Here is a 17,866-nt window from a genome sequence, read left to right on the forward strand (position 1 = left end):
AAGGCTGAGGACTGAGAAAAGTCCATTTGATTTGGCACCAAGATCATTGGTAAGTCAACAAATCAACAGGCATTTCTCAAACACCTACTATGTGCCAGGCACTGTGCTTAGCACTGGGGATATTAAGAAAGGCAAAAACAGTCCCTGCCCTCAAGGAGCATATATTCTAATGGTGGAGACATGGAAACCACTATGGACAAGCCAAGATATATACGGGATAAATTAGACGTAATCTCAGATTGAAGGGCACAGGCATTAAGCAGGGATCCGGACAGACTTTTTGTGGAAGCTGGGATTTTAGTTCAGACTTGAAAGGAACCAGGAAAAGTAGGGAAGGTGGAAGGGAGGAGGGAAGGCATCCCAGGCATGGCAAACTTTAGAGAGAGAGCACCTTCAGGTGAATGACGAGGTCAGAAATCAGGTTTGGAGATTAATAATAATTAATAATAATCAGTTAGAAGACAGTGAGAAGAGAGGAAATATAGACAAGGAGTCTAGGCAGAACAGACAGAGGCTAGATGGTAAGCACGGGACCCCCAGAACCCAAAGCAATTGCCAGCTTTATGATCTCACCAGCCATATCCGGGGAGTGAGGGTTGGGTATGGGGGGAATGATGGGAACTCCCATAGTGCAGAGGTCAACCTCTCAGGAGAGTGAGTGGGGCAGGGGGTGCTCAGGCAGGAGGGTACTTGTGGAAGAAGGGAAAGCTGTACCACTGGGAATGGAGGCATTGAGCAGACATGTGAGGCCCCCCAGTAGAAGGGTAAAAGCCTGGCTACCTCTCCTCCCCAGCTTCTTCACGATGATGAGGCAGGAGAGACGGGCAGGCAACTCCACCAGTCTCAACACAGCTGGGATCTGTGCATGTTCATCAGAAGCTTCTGCACTTGGGAACTCAGCCCTAAATAGCCAAAACCGATGGAGAACCTGGAACCCACAGGAGCGCGGCCTCAGAGGAGGATCCCCTGCCAGGTTCTGTGCTCCAGGGCCTACACCAGAGCCGCCCATCTGTCTGCCCTCTTAAAAGGGCGGCACAAGACCTGGGTTCGAATCCCACCCCTGCTGTTTGCTCTCTGTGATGTTCTCTTCTAGAAAATGAAAGGATTGGCCTCAGTGGCCTCTGAGATTTCTTCTTGCTGTAAATGGATGATCCTATGAGAGGTAGGATCTTCTCGTAGATTTTGAGATAATGAGGAAACTACCTTAGCACTGATCTGTTTCTTTAATAGAAAAGTGGGGCATTGCAGACTGATGGCCATTTTTGGAGTTAAGAAGGCCTGGGTTCAAGTCTAGCCTCTGACACATATGTCTGAGTCACTCGGGGGTGTGAAATGGTTCAGGTTTCTTCCTCTCTCTGTGCCTCAATTTCCTCATCTGTGAAATGGGGGAGTTACAATGGATAGCCTCCGGGGTTCCTCTAAATCTATGACCCTATCTCTTCATTTCTCAGTGGTCCAGGTGACTCCTGCCTAGGACTTTAAGCTGCAGACTCCTGATCCACATGGGTGGAGGTGGTTGGTACATGGGAGTTTCCCAGGTGCAATGGAACAGGACCAACAGCTTTTTTTCTTTATTATTGCTTTTCCTGGTGTCAGAGAGAGATGGAGCTTCTTGGCAAGTCAGCAGTTAGATCCCAAAGACTTCTTCCTGCTCTGGAGGATTGGGGACTCTTTGGACAGAGCTGTCTGGGCCTGCCCTTTGAAACGCAAGGCCCAAGGCCAGACTGGAACTGAGTAGGAAGGCTGCTGGCCTGGAAGTCCAAAGCCCTGGGTTCTACAAACTTGACATGCTCTTGTGTGAGTCACTTCCCTGGGGTAGGCCAGCAAGGGGGTTAAGTGAGGAGTCCTGAGTGTGAATCTTGGTTATGCTACTAATCTGTGTGGCCTTGGGCAAATCACTGAGTTTTGCTGGGTTTTTGGTTCTTCATTTAAAAAATGAGGGGATTGGTCCAGATGACCTCTAAAGACTCCCTCTCTGGGCCTTAGCTTCCTCACTTCTAAAATAGGGAGGGCCATAAGATCATAGGTCTAGTCCTGGAAAGGAGCTGAGAGATTACCTAGATCAACCCTCTCATTTGACCGATGAAGTCCAGAGGGTCCAGTAACTTATCCAAGGTCATATCGATAGGAAGCAATAGCTAGATAATCGCTAAGGTCCCTTCCAACTTTAGCATCTGCAAAATGGGAGACCAGTTAGGGAGGCCCAGAAAATTGTGAGTGGCCCTTAATAAAGGTTTATTGACTGACTGATTGACTAGTGGATCAGACCAAGGGAGGTAGAAGGAAAACAGGATCGCAGAGAAGGTTGAGAACTGACCTGAGCTGGAGCGAGGCTGAGACCTGTTCTCCTACCTCACCCAGCTGTGTTGTTTCTGATTTGATGTTCTCTTTTTCCTTGTAAAGAGCTATCCTTGATCGAGGTTGCCCAGGGAAAGAGAGAGTAGCTGCCGAGTCTAGGGAAGAGGCAGAAGAAAGGGCGATGCGTGGGATGCTAGACTTAGAACCGGAATGAATCTCAGAGGCTCTCTGATCTAACTGTCCCCATTTTACAGATGAGAAACTGAGGCCAAGAGTTGTGAAGGAGTAGGATTCAAACCCAGACCCTTTGCCTCCAGATCTTACACTCATGCTGATGCATGACAGTGAAATACTTGCCCAAGATCATTGGAGTCAGGATTTGAAACTGGGTCCCTTGACTCCAAAGCTAGTGCTCGTGCTCTTCCCACTGTACCGGGCATTCTGCTGGGGTTAAAGGCAACCTTCATTAACTCCAGGGGTCAAGAAGCTGAGTTAGGAATCAAGAAAGTTGGGGGCAAGGGAGGGGTCAGGGGTCTGGGCCAGGGATTCGATACCAGCCAGACTGAGAAATGGAGAAAGAGGAAACCCCGGGCCCAAAGTCGAGAGCTCTCCCCGACGTTTGAGAGGTTGCTGGGGCCTTGGGCAGCTTAACAGGGCCGGAAGGCCAGGCCAGAATCCTTTACAGAGTGTTGGAAGAGCACAGAAGGGCCTTGGAGAACACGTGGTCCAGCCCCACTCCTTCCACCTCATTCGCAGCGGGGAATGTGAGTGACTCATTGAAAGGATCCTAGCAGATTGGCATGTGAGTCCAGAGCCTCGCTCCCCCTCTTCCTTCTCCTTTCTTCCTTCCTCCTCCTTTGCATACCTTTCCTCCTGCTCTTCTTCCTCATCCCTCCCTCTTGCTCTTTCCCCCTCTGTGCCTTCTCCTTCTCTTCCTCATCTCTTTTTCCTGCTCTTCCTCCTTTTTACTCCACCCTCCTTTTCCTCCTTCCCTTTCATTCTCCCCTACCCCTTTTGCCTCCTCTGCTTCTCAGGGCCTGAGGGATTCCCAGTTCTTCTTTCCCCAGACTTCCCAGCCTGTTTTCCTAGCATCTCTCCAGGATGCCCAGAGTTCTCTCCTTTCCTCCCTTCTACCCACAGAATGACAGGAAAGGAATGAGTCTTCCCACCAGGAATCTTCCTGAGTCAAGGGAGTCATTTATTTTAAAAGCAGCAAGAACATACCACACGTAGGTCAGGATCAGGGCTATCTTCCTCAGGTGAGGCCTTTGCAGGATGTCCAGGACTGTTCCATAGGGGATGTTCTCACAGATCAGCTGTAAGAAGTGCAGGCAAATAGGTCATTAAAGATCCTGACTTGCTCTTCTGTACCTCTCCTCCCTTCCCAGCTTTCCTCTGCTAGTAGGGATCCTCATTTGTGAAGTCACTTGACAAGCATTTACCGAGTACCTACTATGTCCAGGCACTATGGAAATAATCAATCCATCCATCTGTCCATCTGTCCATCCATCCATTTGTCTGTTCATCTGTCTGTCTATCCATTCATTCATCCATCCATCCATCCATCCATCTGTTCACCTGTCCATCCATCAATCCACTTCCTCTCCTCTCACTCCCCTCTAAACTTTCTGAGTCTGGGTTCCAACCTCATTCAACCGAAACTTCTGTGTCCAAAGTTACCAATGGTCTCTCCATTGCCAGATCTAATGACTTGTATCCAGTCCTTGTCTTTCTTGACCTCTCTGCAGCCTTTGACCATGTTGATCACTCCCTTCTCTTGGTGTTCATGACATTCCTCTCCTACCTGTCTGACCATTCCTTCTTAGTCTCCTTTGATGGGCCTTCATCCATGCTCTGCCCAATGACTGTAGGAGTCCTTCAAGGTTCTGGCCTGGTCCCTTTTCTCCTTTCCGTCCATACTCCCTTACTTGGTAAGTCTGTCTTCTGAGATCTAGCCCCACATCACCAGGGCTGTGTGAAATGTTTTTAAACCTTTAGATCCTATATGAACGATAGCTCTTCTTATGATTCCCTAAAGGGAGAAGCCTGTACTGTATACCCTGTAAAGTCTCCTTCTACCTCGAAATCGACGTGTACTTAAATCTATAATGCATACTTAGAGAGACAAACAGACAGACAAACAAAAAACCCAACACTGACCACATCTGAGTGTGCCAGTCTCATCCTGAAGCCAGAGGCCCATGCTTCTCTACCAGGAAGAGGAGCATGAGACCTTTTTCATGAGAAGCCCACCCCTGTTCAACCACAGCTCAGAGGGCACTTGATGATTTAGCCCCTGGTCGCCACAGCAAATCTTTGAGGTCAGGAAGAGGAAGACTCTGAAAACCCCCTCAAAGCATAAGCCGTTTTTGCATTTTTTATTTCTATCTCCAGCAGTGAACAATGTCTCATACAGACTAGACAATCAATGTTCATTGAACTGAATTGAGTCTCCATTTTACTAATGAGGAAAGTCAGAGCAAGAAGTGAGTTGCCCTGGGTCGTGTGGTGACTGGTGATAGAGTCATATGGTATGTACTGGAGCTGGGACTTAAATCAGGTCCTCTAGCTTCGGGTCTAGTGTGCTGCCCACTACACCAGACTGCCTGGGCTCTTGGGAATCCATCTCTCCCTTCACCAAACTCCAAGAGTCTGGATCATGCAACCGAGCACCTAATTAGGTTCCATTCTGCACTTTGATCCAGTGGTTTTGTGGGCATGAGCCAGCTCTTTCTCTTGTCCGCCCTCAAAGTGCCTAGGACAGGGTTGCTGAATTTTCTTCCTTTCGACTTTGAATGTTGCACCATCTTGGTTCTGTCACGCTTCTTGGGCCATTCTTCTGTCCCTTTCAATGGCAGCCTTTCCTCCTTCCATCAGAGGCAGCTGGTGGTGCAGTGTTCCGAGTGCTGGGTCTGGAGTCAGGAAGGCCTGAGTTCATATGCAGCCTCCGACACTCTTTCTAGCTGTGTGACCCTAGGCAAGTTACTGGCCCTCTGTTTGCCTCAGTTTCCTCAACTGTGAAGGAGGTATGAATAACAGCACCTACCTCCCAGGGTTGCTTTGAGGTTCAAATGAGGTATTTATAAAAAGTGCTTAGCTTAGTGCCAGGCATGTACAAATGCTTCTTCTTTTCCCCTCCCTTTCCTCTAATCCCTCGAACAATCAGATTCATCTGATTCTTCCGTGTAGCCCCTGTAGCATCAGCAATGGACCAGATGCCTGCTGTGTGTAAGACATGGTGCTGAGTGCTGGGGCTATAAAGACAGAGCTGCTGCATGCACTCAGAGAGGTTACCTCCTACTAGGAAGTTATGACTCAGGGTCATAGATTGAGGCTAGAAAGAATCTTAGAGGATATCGAGTCCAATCCTCTCATTTTACAAATGGGGAAACCAAGGTACAGAGAGATCATGATCAAAGGATACAAAACCATAGATTTGGAGCTGAAAAGGAATCATCCAGTCCATCCCACTCCCTATTTGACAGACAGATAAGGAAACTGAGGCCGAGTGTTTAAGTGACTTGGCCAAGGCAACACAACTAGTCTTCTTGACTTGGAGTCCAATGCTGTCTTCCCTAAACCACAGAGATGACATCCAAGTAACGATGCACAAGCAAGCTACGTACAAAATAAATTGGAGATAATCACAGAGGGAAGGCGCCAATGTCAATGGGATAGAGAAAGGTTTCCTGTGGAAGATGGGCTTTTATTTGGGACTTGCAAGAAGCCAGAGAAGTCAGGAGGCAGAGATGAAGAGGAAGAGAATTTCGGGTGTAGGAGAGAGCCAGTGGAAACGCTCAGACTCAAGAGATGGAGTGCCTCGTGTGAAGGGCGGCAAGGCGGCCAATGTCACTGAACCTGAGAGTTCATGGAGAGGAGGAAGACGTCCAAAGACTGAAAGGGGAGGAGGGAGCCAGGTCATGAAGGACTTTGGGCGCCAAACAGCATTTGGTATTTGATCCTGGAGGCTATAGGAGCCCCTGGAATTTATTCAGCAGGGGAGTGACATGGTCCGACCTGTGCTTTAAGAAAATCACTTTAGTGGCGGAATGGAGGATGGGCCGGAGTGGGGAGAGATTTGGGGCAGGCAGAACCACCGGTAGCTGTTGTAACAATCCAGGTGTGAGGTGATGAGAGCCCCGCTAGACTGGATATGGGATTAGATGGTGTGAAAGCCTTCAGGGGCTCCTTTTTGCAAATCCAACCATTTACAAACCTCTATCGAGTGATCATCTCATCAACAAACATTTACTAGGTGCCTGAAAGATGCTGACTCTAGGGTTGCAAGAAGAAAGTGAGAGGGCCTTTGTCCTCAAGGGACTTATATCTGCCCAGAAGGCATCCAGTCCTAGCTGACATTCCCAGCTTTGTGTCCTACTCCTTGCTTTCCCAGACTTTCTTCTTCATCCATTCTGGCTAACTCATTTTTCTGGGAATGCCACTTTTCATTTCTTGACTTCATTCTTCGTTTCATTCTGGAATTTCCCAGTCCTAATTTCATATTGTGTCCTTCCTTCAAGGCCCAGCTCAAATTCTTCTTTTCCCGTGAAATCATCCTTTATAGTTCTAGCTCACCATGACATCTTCTTCCTTTCAATTAATAGCAATTATCATTATCATTATTATCATTAACAACAATAATCTTTAGAGCAGCCCCCATCGATTAAGTGTTCTATAACTGGCAAAGCATTTTTCTCAGTACCACTTAGTGAGCTAGGTAATGCCAATATTGTTAGCTTTATTTCATAGGTCAGAAAACTGTGCCTCAGAGACTTGCCTGTGGTCAAATATTAAGTGGCCCAGTAGTGACTATACATCTTTTTTGTCTTGTAGAGAAACAATGAGGTTTTCTTCTGATTAGGTTATAGCTCAAAAAGCAGCTGTGGAGTAAGGATTGGGGAATGGTCTTGGAATCAGTAAGGCTTCTGCCTCTGACACATACTAGCTATATGACCCTTGGAAAGTCACTTAACCTCCTAGTGCATAGCCAGCTTATAAGACCATATGTTACAGAAGAGGCACTGATCTTCATTGGCATAGGGAGTTTCCTATACCATGGAAATTACAGTCTATTCAACAGAAAGATGCAGTGCCAAAGTTAGATGGATTTGCTGCTGATAGATATATATTACGAAGGGAGTACCAGACAACTATTTGACTTAGGGTTAGACATTCCCAAGCTTCTCTCTGGTTTAAAATGAAAACGAATTTGAGGTAGAACAAAATTCAAGTGATGGAGACAAGAGTCTCCCTTCATTTTGCTTTCATTCCTGCCTTCATATCTGTTAGCTACAAAGCCCCATATTTGATGCTTCATTTTAGAAAGCATAAAGAACTCTTGTCTTTCCACAGGGTGGGTTTTTTTTTTTATCTGTACTATTATTTGGCAGGAAACCCATGATGCCTTGAAGGCAGGGACCTGTGTCTTATTCACCTTTACCCCCAGGGCCAAATACTAAAGAAGATGCTTTATTCCTAGCAGCTACTCGTTCAATTTCTGCCTAGCTGATGGATGGAGAGTTCAGAACAATACAGGCTTGGGCCCTGACAACTGTCAGTGTTAATTACTCCCTAGCAAGGTAGAATGCTAAATGGGGTGATTCAGGGAAGCTAAAGCTTGCTGTTCTCCTTCCTTTTCCCCACTCATCCCACCTCTAGGTATAGAATCTGTCTCATCTCCTTTCTTTTTTAAAAAATTAATTATTTTTTATTAATTAATTTATTGTTAGTTTTCAACATTCACTTCCATAAGCTTTTGAGTTTTAAATTTTCTCCCTCTCCTTCCCTGCTTCCCTCCCCAAGATGGCATGCAATCTGATTCATCTCTTTTCTTAGTGCTCCCTCTGGACCAATCTCAGGGACAAAGATAGGGGTCCCCTAGAGGCCTCATGTGGTACATTCCAGGATGGTTAGAGGCTCAAAGGCATGCCCTCCATGAATAGGGATGGAGGCAGGGAGGATAACGAGGAGGCTCAGATCTGGGCAGGCAGCTTACCTGCTGGAGGAGCGCAGGGGGTATGGTTCCCTTATTGACAGAGGCTGCCGTGCATAGGACACACTTTGCCTTTTCCATTTTTCCTCTCATCATCTGCCACAATGGGGACTCAGGAAGAATCCTGTGGAGGGTGTGCAGGGGCTAAGGTTTTCCTGACACTGAGTCAGGGAAGGCTTCTCTCCACCTAGGCCGGCTTCCTGTCCTTTCCCCACCTTCCCACCCCTTTGAGGACAGCTATCCCTGGGGGCTGGTTCCATCTCACCTTGGTCCTTGTGGGAGTGATAAAATGAGAAGGCTCTGGGCCACTCTGCGACACAGGGAGGGTATCCTATCAGGGGAAAGGGGACCATATTGCCAGGTTAAGCTATGCCACAAGGACACTTGATCAGGGCTCTGGAGATCCTGAGCCCCAAGTCTCAAGTCTAGCTTGAAACAGTTTCTGAGCCTGGTCTAAGCTATCTACGATACAAACATAGGAAAAGTATAGATTCGTGGCGGGGGTGGGGGGGGGGGTGGGGGGGGGAGAGTGCCAGGGAAGCAACAGAGAAAAAGGGCTGTCTCTGGGGTTAGAGGGCCTGGGTTTGAATCCCACCTTTATCTCTTAATGACCCTATGACCTTGGGAAAGTCACTTAGCCCTTCTAAAATGGTTTCCTTATCTGTAAAATGAGGGGATTAGTCCAGACGCCCCGGAGGTCCTTTGAGCTTTCGCTCTATGGTCCTAGACAAGGTCTAGAAATGTTGCTAGCCCAGCCATGGGAAATCCTGGCCCCGGAACCTGGGTCCTAGCTGAAAGCGGGGGGTGGGGCACTGATAGAATTCCGGGCCCTGCCTTCCTCCCCACTTCAGTTGCTGTTTCCCTGAGATTCTGGGGTTGGGGGGCCACCATGGGGGAGCTGTGTATAGCAAGAAGAGGAGGATAGTCCTTATGGAGGGAGGTTGTCTGGATAGATGCATTTGGGGGCACAGATAGGACTCCAACCTCTTCATTTATGACATTTCTTTGACAAGTTGCCTTTCTGTCCCTCTGGGAGCTTCCGGTGGTATATCCCTCGATCATCATAGGTGGATGAGGCTTTCTCTTCTGAATGTCTCCCCCTTCCCCACTTCTCATTGCAAAAGCATAAGGACTCAAACTTTGCCCAAGAATTAGCCTGATCTTTCCCCAGGCCCTCCCTTCCCTCTGTACCTCTGGGGCCCTCACCAGATATAGGGGATCAGGAAGATCACCGGGGCACTTCCGGTCGGCTGGAGCAGTCTCCAGTGAGGGATGGAGTAGGCCAGGGCGAAAGGATCAAGAGGCCCAGGACAAAAAAGCAGTGCCCAAGGATGATGGTGTGGGCTCTTTGGGTGATGACCAACCATTTTGTAGCTGGAGGAAGAGTCCATAGGAGACCATCACTGGGACTGCCATTTCTGCCACAGCCTTGGCCTCCCTCAAACCATGCTCTGGTGGGTGTCACAATCTGCAGCCTCCTTGACTTTCCAAATCTGCAGGAACAGTCTTTGGAACTCAGAATCCACATGGGACCAGTGCCACGACCAGCACTTACACAAAGTGGTTAGGACTGTGCTCTGGTCAGTCAGATGGGGTTTGGATTGTATTCTTTCAAGATCCCTACCCTGTCTGGGTCCAGGCACCACTTACCCCATGGGAACTTGGAGCCCCAAATCAGTCCTCCATCCCAGCCCAGTCTGCCCTTCCCATACCTTCCAGAGGATCGGCCGAGGGCCAACCACCTTAGAACTGGAGCCAAGGCAGCAGCCAGCAGAGCAGGGAAGCTTAGCCAAGACTGAAGGCCAGAAGCAACAAAGACCTCGGTCTATCTCCAGAAGCCAAAGGATCGTAGATGTAGGGCAGGAAAGGACCTCAGAGGCTGAGTTCCACCCCCTTGTCTCTGATTCTTTGTATTTCAGGCACTGGATTTGAAATTGGAGGAACCTGACCTGGTCCAAATGCCACCGCTGCCACTAACTAGCTGTGTGACCTTGGGAAAGTCACTTAACTTCCTTGGGCCTCAGATTCTGTGAAATTAAGGACTTAAACTAGGAGATCTCTAAGGTCCCTTTCAGCTCTGAATCCTTGGACACTGAGCAATGCTGGTCCTGAATTATCAAAGTTAAAACTCACATCCTTTCTTATCTTTCCTTTCTATCAATAATCAGTAAACTGCAATAATAAAATGTGATGGGCATTACCAGTCTGAATCACTCTCATGCCATTTTTTTACCTTTGTGAAGGTTTCTTTGGGTATTTATTGGACTCCCAAAATATATGAGTAGCAAAAAATAAAAAAAACCCAATATCCCAAGGTATCTCTGAAGGTACCAAGCTAAGGATGAGGATGAAAGGCTAACTGGGAGTGCCACACATATATCTGAGATGGTTCTGGAGAAGCCTTGTGGGTCAGGGGCATGAAGGGACAGCCCCAGGAGTGTGCTGCTCCATGCAGCAGGTGGTATGTATGTTTGTTTGTTTGTTTGTGAGGTGGGGAATAGTTTGCTGTCTCTCCATTGAGGAGCTGGGGTGCTGAAGGGTTCATTCTTAAGAACCATGTGCCTCCCCTTCCCAGTGGATCTGTTTAGGTACTTCCAGGTGGAAAGGGAAAGTGGCTGATCCTACAGGAAAGAGGGTTGGGAAAGAGTTCCAGGAGGTTTCCTACTCTTCCATCAGTCCTGTCCAAACTCTAAAACAACTCCACACCCCAAAGAATGGCACTGGAGTCATCTTTTGATGGGGATTATAGCCACAGGGTACTTCCCCTAATTTTTTTTTTTTGGCAAGGCCATCAGGGTTAAGTGACCTGCCCAGGGTCACACAGCTAGTAAGTATCAAGTGTCTGAAGCCGAATTTGAACTTAAGTCCTCCTGACTCCAGAGCTGGCGCTCTATCCATTGTGTCACCTAGCTGCCCCCTTCCCCCATTTTTTTAGACATTGCACCACATATGCCAACGTCAATACTAAGATATTAATGTAAGCAATAAATACACAGTATTACAGCAAACAATACTCTATGGGATTCAGATTGGGCTTAACAAAAATCCAAAACAATATGTGAATTTAAGTAATGAAAACAATACCAATAATTTTTTTTTTAATGTATAAACACTCAACTAAGCAAAATCATTCCTAAGGTATTTATGGATAAAACTGGAAGGAGGACAACAACAAAAGATGGAAAAGATCTGCAACACTCTTTTCACCATAAAGCACAGTGGAACCACCGCACTTGGACTCTAACATTAGAGTTTTGGCTGTGCTTCTGGAAGAAATGGAAATGGCATTTTAAAAAAAGAGAGATGGGAAAAGCAATTGGAGTTGACTGAGTGCATAGAGGAGCTGAAGACAATACAATTTCATGGGAAGTGAATGACCAATCCTCAAAGCATTTGAAGGAGGGGAAAGATATTAAATGTGTAAACAAGTCTCAGACCTCATCAAGAAGTGCAAAAAAAGGAAACCAAGAGAAAATCAGTAACTATTGACCCAAATACATATTTGATAAGGATATTAGAAAGGAGTAGACAAGTTTTTGCAAGCAACATTCCGTGGTAGGATATATTTGAGGATTAAAGGATCCTATATATAGAGTTGGAAGGGACCTAAGATGAGGTCACCTAGTCTATCCTTCTCTTTTTATTTATTTATTTGTTTGTTTGTTTGTTTGTTAATTAATTAATTTATTTATTGTTTTTGTTAGGCAATAGTTAAGTGACCTGCCTAGGTTACACAGCTAGTAAGTGTTACGTGTCTGAAATCAGATTTGAACTCAGGTCCTCCTGACTCCAGGGCCGGTGCTCTATCCATTGCTCCACCTAGCTGCCCCTACCCCTCTCTTTTTAAAGAAAGGAAACAAAGACCTAGAAAGGTTAAAAATAAATGAACCAAGGTCACAAAGGTAGCAAGTAGCAAAACCAAGAATGTACGTCCAAGACTGTCTCCTTTTGCCAGAAGATCATGAACTGCTTTATATTCTGATGATGTACCAATATAATAAGCCTTCCAAGAGAGAGTAGTAGGAGTTGCAAGTTAAGCAACTGAACTCTGTTTTGAGTTGTATTGTTAATGGGTGTCATTTTTGTCTTGTCTTAGCATTTATTTCGTGTGTAGGAAATAAATATCTGCCCTTATGTGATTTATACTGTACATTCAGTACTTTTCTTTCCTACCTTTGGAGGGACTATAGACATGAATCTCAACCTAAGTTTTCAATAACTTGTCCTTGGAGTGCCAGGGTGGGGGTTTAATGAGCCAAAGAATGTAAGAAAAGGGAACTTCACCTTACTTTCATTAGGGGCCAGGCTCCTTAGGACTGAATCCAATATAGATGGTGAGAGTGGGTCCAGGCCAGATAAACCCTTTAGTGGAAAGGGATTGGGTGCAGTATCTTTTGGACACAGTTTTCTCTTAACATAAGAAATGTAACAGAGATAACTTGGTTCTAAAATTTTCTGATAATGAACATCCTGCAAGGCTTAAGACAAGGAGACACTCCCCTGGAATGGAGGAGACCTAGGACAGAGTCCAAGTTGAAGAGGGATTCTCTATAGATGGGGAGGTCCTCCAGATATTCTTGCTTGTGATGGCCTTATGCTGACTGCATCAAGCTGCAGTGTGACAGAGCCTCCTGGAAGAGATCTGTCAGCAGTTTTGCCTGACCATCCACATAGGAAAGACCAAGTGGATGAAGAATGCCTTTGTCCAGACTATGCCCTGAAACTGGATGGAAAACAGAGTTTGTCCTGTTGCTCTTTAGGCATTTTCAGTTGTGTCTGACTCTTAATGACCCCGTTTGGGGTTTTCTTGGCAAAGATACTGGAGTGGTTTGCCATTTCCTTCTCCAGCTCATTTTACAGATGAGGAAACCGAGGCAGACAGGGTGAAGTGATTTTCCCTGGAGTGTCTGGGGCCAGATTTGAACTCAGATAAGTCTTCCTGACTCCAAGCCTGGAGCTCTATCCACTGGGCCACCTAGCTGCCCATCAACAGAGTTTGTTCATTAGCATGCAAATATCTTGGGTAGACACTGCCAAAAGACAACAACTTGGGCACAGAGCTGAACAGGAGGAAGAAAATGGGATGGATTACTTTTGGGGAAATGCTCAATTCTTTTAATGGCTCCAAATTTCTCCAAAGAGCTGAAAATGTGTATCATCAAGGGGGTTATGGAGGGACACATGGTGGGTGTGAATAGGCTGAAACACATTACAGAAGAAAATATGGTGGAAAACAAGAATGAAAGGGGTCACCAAAGAAGGTGATGATTGGGAAAGAAGACAAGCTAGTTACATGTGTAAAAGCAAGGGAGAATCAAGGGACAACCCATATGTTCCCCTGGTATCATCACGATGTCAAGACAGAGAGAGGAAGGCCCCCACTATATTGGGTGGTCCCTTTGGGGCAAACTTATGCAAAGACATGTACTAGAGTCACACAGGATGAGCAGGTAGGTTTGTGGTCTGCATCCCTGGATAGGTGGGGGGGGGGCATTCATATTGATGAGATCCCAGATCTCATTGGGTATTGGGCATTGGGTATTGGGTATTGGGCATTCCATCCATTGGTGCAAAGCATACTCATTCTACAGCTTGATAGGTGATCTTAAGGAATTTCTAGGGCCAAAGAATTCAGCACCCTGGGTTCAACCTGGCAATCAGCATCTCTGAACTTGACTGAACTGGTTCATAAATGAGACACGCAGGCTGTCATTGGCCCATACTAAAAACCTTTTCAACTGGATAGAGCCTTCAGGAGAAGCTTCAGTGATTGCCTATCACCTGAAGGATAGAATACAGACTCTTAAAGCCTTCACACTCTTATCTCCAACCTACCTTTCTGAGTTGATTTCATATGATTGTTCAGCCAAACATGGCATTCCACTTCCCACCTTTGTACAGGCTGTGCATCCCTAGCTGGAATGACTTCCCTCCTCATCTCTACCTCTGTGAATCCTTAGTTCCCTCCAAGGCTCAGCTCAAGTGTTGTGTCCTACAAAACGTAGGCTGCTCCAGTGGTCAGTGCTCTCTCTTCCAGCTCCCATTATTCACTTCATATACCTTGTGAGTATTTTGTAGATACTTTGTGTCGGCTTATCTAGGTCCATAGCTTTTCTGTAACCCCACCAGAAAAATGTAAACTTCTCGAGGGCAGGCACTGTGTTTTTCTTTTTTTGCCTTTGTAACCCTCAGTCTGGGGGCACAGAACATGCACATAGCAGGTGCCTAATAAATATTTGTTGAGTTGGATTGAACTGAGCCTTTCAGAGCTTGCATTCCCTTGCTATAGCCTTTGAGAGTTTGTGGGGTGCAGGGGACGTGGTAGTGGGCTTAGTGAAAGGAAGAATTGGGTTTAAATGCCAACTCTGATACTATGTGACCTTGGATGATTCACCTAATTTCTCTGAGCCTCAGTTTACCTCTCTGTAAAATGCAAGAGTCAAACTAGATAATCCCAGAGGTGCCCTCTAGCTCTAAATCTGTGATTTTATGACCTTTGTGCCCTCACACAATTTGAATTCAGGGCATTTTTTCTGGCTGTCCCTCATGCCATGGAACATTCTCCCTTCTTCACTCTACCAACCTCCCTGGCTTCCTTTAAGTCCCAACTAAAATCCTACCTCCTACAAGAAGCTTTCCCAATTCCCTCTTAATTCTAGTGCCTTCCCTCTGTTAATTATTTCCTATTTATCCTGTATATAGTTCACTTTGTATATATTTGTTTGCATGTCATCTTCCTCATTAGATTGTAAGCTTCTTGAGGGCAGGGACTGTCTTTTACCTCTTTTTGTATCCCCAGCACTTAGTACAGTGCCTGGTACATAGTAGGAGCTTAATAAATGTTTATTGAGCTGAATTGAATTATAATTGAATTACAAAGACTGCCTCCTGTCATTGTGGGGAGCTCATATGATCTCCTGAGAGAGGAAGGCAGGCTTTAGGAAATGTGGCAGCCAACTCTCAGACCAGCCCCAAGGTGCTTTCATAGCCCAACTGGCTTACCTGTCACATAGGGTACCAGTGATCAAGGATCCAAACAGAAGGCCAGCCACCAAAACAGAATATGCTCTCAAGGGTTCAGAGGCTTTATTACAGACCAGGTTAAACTAGATAAGAAAACATTTCAAGGTGGGTTTTGTCATACAACGTTCTGCTGTCCAGGCAGCTGGGAGTAGATGGGGCTTTACTCTGACTTTTGAATGTGAGGCAGAAGGTGCATTAGCAGGGCCACAATCAGAAGACTCAGGTTCAAAGCCTGGCTCTGTCATTACTATCTGCATGACCTTGTTGGACAAGTCATTTAACTTCTCTGGGCCTTAGTATCCATCTCTGTAAGATGAGGGGTTTGGACTATCTGTCCTTTGAAGTCTTTTCTAAGCTCTAAATCTCTAGCTCTGTGGTCCTTAGCAGTATGCCCAGGGACTTGCCCCTGTAAATGCTCAGACTTTGAGGCATGGAACTTTGGGAACCTGCCTGTTTGGATTTGTGGAGATCACTCCTCCTGGACCCTGGCGTGGGATCCCTCAGCAGCTCTAACTCTCTTCTTACTGCTCACCTGGCCAACCACTCCTCAAGGCATTACCTTGGGCTTCATAGAAAGGAAGGTCAAGAGCCCCAAGTTCAAATCGAGCTCATCTATCAACTCCTTGGGCAAACTTGAATTTGCTCCTCTATAAAATGAGGGGCTTGGGTGGACTTGAGTATGTCTGAGGCTGGCTTCAAGATAATCTGTAGTGGTTGGGTAGGCTATGTGGAAATGAGGAGATAGCAAACCTCATTGACCAGGGACCACTCCCTGTGTTGGAGGTAGATCCAGCCATTTTGGCAATCTTCAATGTCGTTCAGGCCATACTTGACAATAGAGTCAAAGTCCCACTGGACGGGCAAGTACATCTGGCCTCCTCAAAGGGCCCATCAGTCTTTCTGGGCAGGGTCAGGTTGAATAGTTCGGTCATAGTCAAGTTGGGTTGGATGGCCAAAAGCCAAGTGGTGTTGTAGTGATGAGGCTGCTTCTTAAACATGAACACTCCACCAAACATAAAAAAAGCAGACAGGATATTGGGGATAGCCACTAGTCTCCTCTGAAATGTCCCAAACTCCCCTGCTGCCTTGAGAATATTTGTATACGTGACCTCATTACTATAGTTCTCACCCTAGGAAAGCAGCTGACCAGAGACCCCAAAAATGACCTGGTTGACTTTCTTTGTTCTGGAGCCCTTTTCTAACTTGGTCTGCATGGGGCATCCCAGGCGGAGGTGGAGGACTTGGAGGACGGAGACCCCTGCCAACCATGTGTGGGCAAGGTTGCTTCGCTCCTCTGGGCCTCAGTTTACTCACCTGTAAATTGAGGGGGGCTGGGCTAGCTGATCTCTGAGGTCCCTTCTAACTCTGATATTTTGTGGGTCAGGTCAAAGCCAGTTGTAGGGATAGATACCCTGTGTGGATCTGGTTAGCACTTTGGACCATTAAAGTTCTTTCACTGTCCCCCTCCTACTTTCCAACCAAACAACTCCTTCATTAGACAAGAAGTAACATGATAGAGTGGGGAGATAGCCAGCCTTGGCACCAAGAAGACCTGGGTTCAAGTCCTGTCTCTGACCCGTCCTGGCTGTGTGACCCTGGGCAAGTCCCAAGCAACGCTCTAAGGCTGTAAGCTGCAGAGGGAAAATGTCAACCTTCATCTGTGGAGGGCGTCTCCTAAGTCAATGAACTCATATGTTCGGTACCTCTGTCCTCTTATTCTCCCACATCCCATGGCAGAATGAGGACTGATCTTCCAGCTTAGAACCTGCTAGTTTATGGTGTGATCTTGGACTAGTCACCACACCTCTGGCTCTCATCCAGAAAATGGGAATATTGATCTTTCTACTAGTTACCTTACTGGGTTACCCATATGTAATCAAGCCAGGGTTAGATCCCAGGGCCCTTGACTCCACTTTTATCACAACCTGTGAGGATAGGGTAGGGTAGGGTAGGGTAGGATAGGGCAAGGGATATCATTTTAGCACGGGAAGTAAGCTTGGGAGGTAAGTGATTTACCTCCAGGGTTAGACAGCTTGTAATTGCCACAGCTGGGTCTAGAACACAGGTCCCCTTAATCCAGGGCTCCCTTCATTATACCGTACTTATTCATCCAGGAAGAAAGCAAAAAGGTTTTTTACTAGAGACAGAAAATGGCTCAGGGTAGGTGAGTGTGGGTGTGGAATACTGCATATTCTAAGGAGAGACACTTGGATCATAGATGTGTCTGATCATTAAATCGAGGGTTTTTTGTCATGTTTTAATTTTTTCTTTTCTTTTAAAACAAAGATGGCTAGGAGAGGGAGGAGGAGCTGGTTTGAAAATGAAGATGATATAAGAAAAAGTTATAATAAATTAAAAAAAATTATTTCTGAGAAGGAACCAATTACTCAAAGAGTATTTATTAATTTCTCTTTGCCAAGTGCTGTGCTAGGCATTAGGGATACAAGGCTATTTTCCCAGTGAGCATGAGGCAGGACCTTCCCAAAGAGCCTGTATGAGCTGATCCAAGGGAAACCATTAAGTTTATACCCGCAGGCTCAAGAAGCAATCTCC

General features: G+C 46.3%; 1 protein-coding gene across 1 annotated transcript in view; it reads right to left on the bottom strand.

Annotated features, from left to right (window-relative positions):
- Positions 1 to 646: 646 nt before the first annotated feature.
- LOC114023245 (solute carrier family 22 member 14-like) overlaps positions 647 to 17,866 on the bottom strand; it is a 57,317-nt gene continuing 40,097 nt past the window's right edge. The window contains 10 exon segments of the mRNA XM_027835807.1: positions 647 to 849; positions 852 to 928; positions 3,523 to 3,614; positions 8,294 to 8,414; positions 9,497 to 9,578; positions 9,581 to 9,783; positions 9,941 to 10,039; positions 15,293 to 15,396; positions 16,064 to 16,185; positions 16,188 to 16,443. Coding sequence (XP_027691608.1) covers positions 647 to 849; positions 852 to 928; positions 3,523 to 3,614; positions 8,294 to 8,414; positions 9,497 to 9,578; positions 9,581 to 9,783; positions 9,941 to 10,039; positions 15,293 to 15,396; positions 16,064 to 16,185; positions 16,188 to 16,443 — 1,359 coding nt within the window.

This window comes from Vombatus ursinus, unplaced genomic scaffold, assembly GCF_900497805.2.
Source record: "Vombatus ursinus unplaced genomic scaffold, bare-nosed wombat genome assembly UNPS02014817.1, whole genome shotgun sequence".
Classification (NCBI taxonomy): Eukaryota; Metazoa; Chordata; class Mammalia; order Diprotodontia; family Vombatidae; genus Vombatus; species Vombatus ursinus.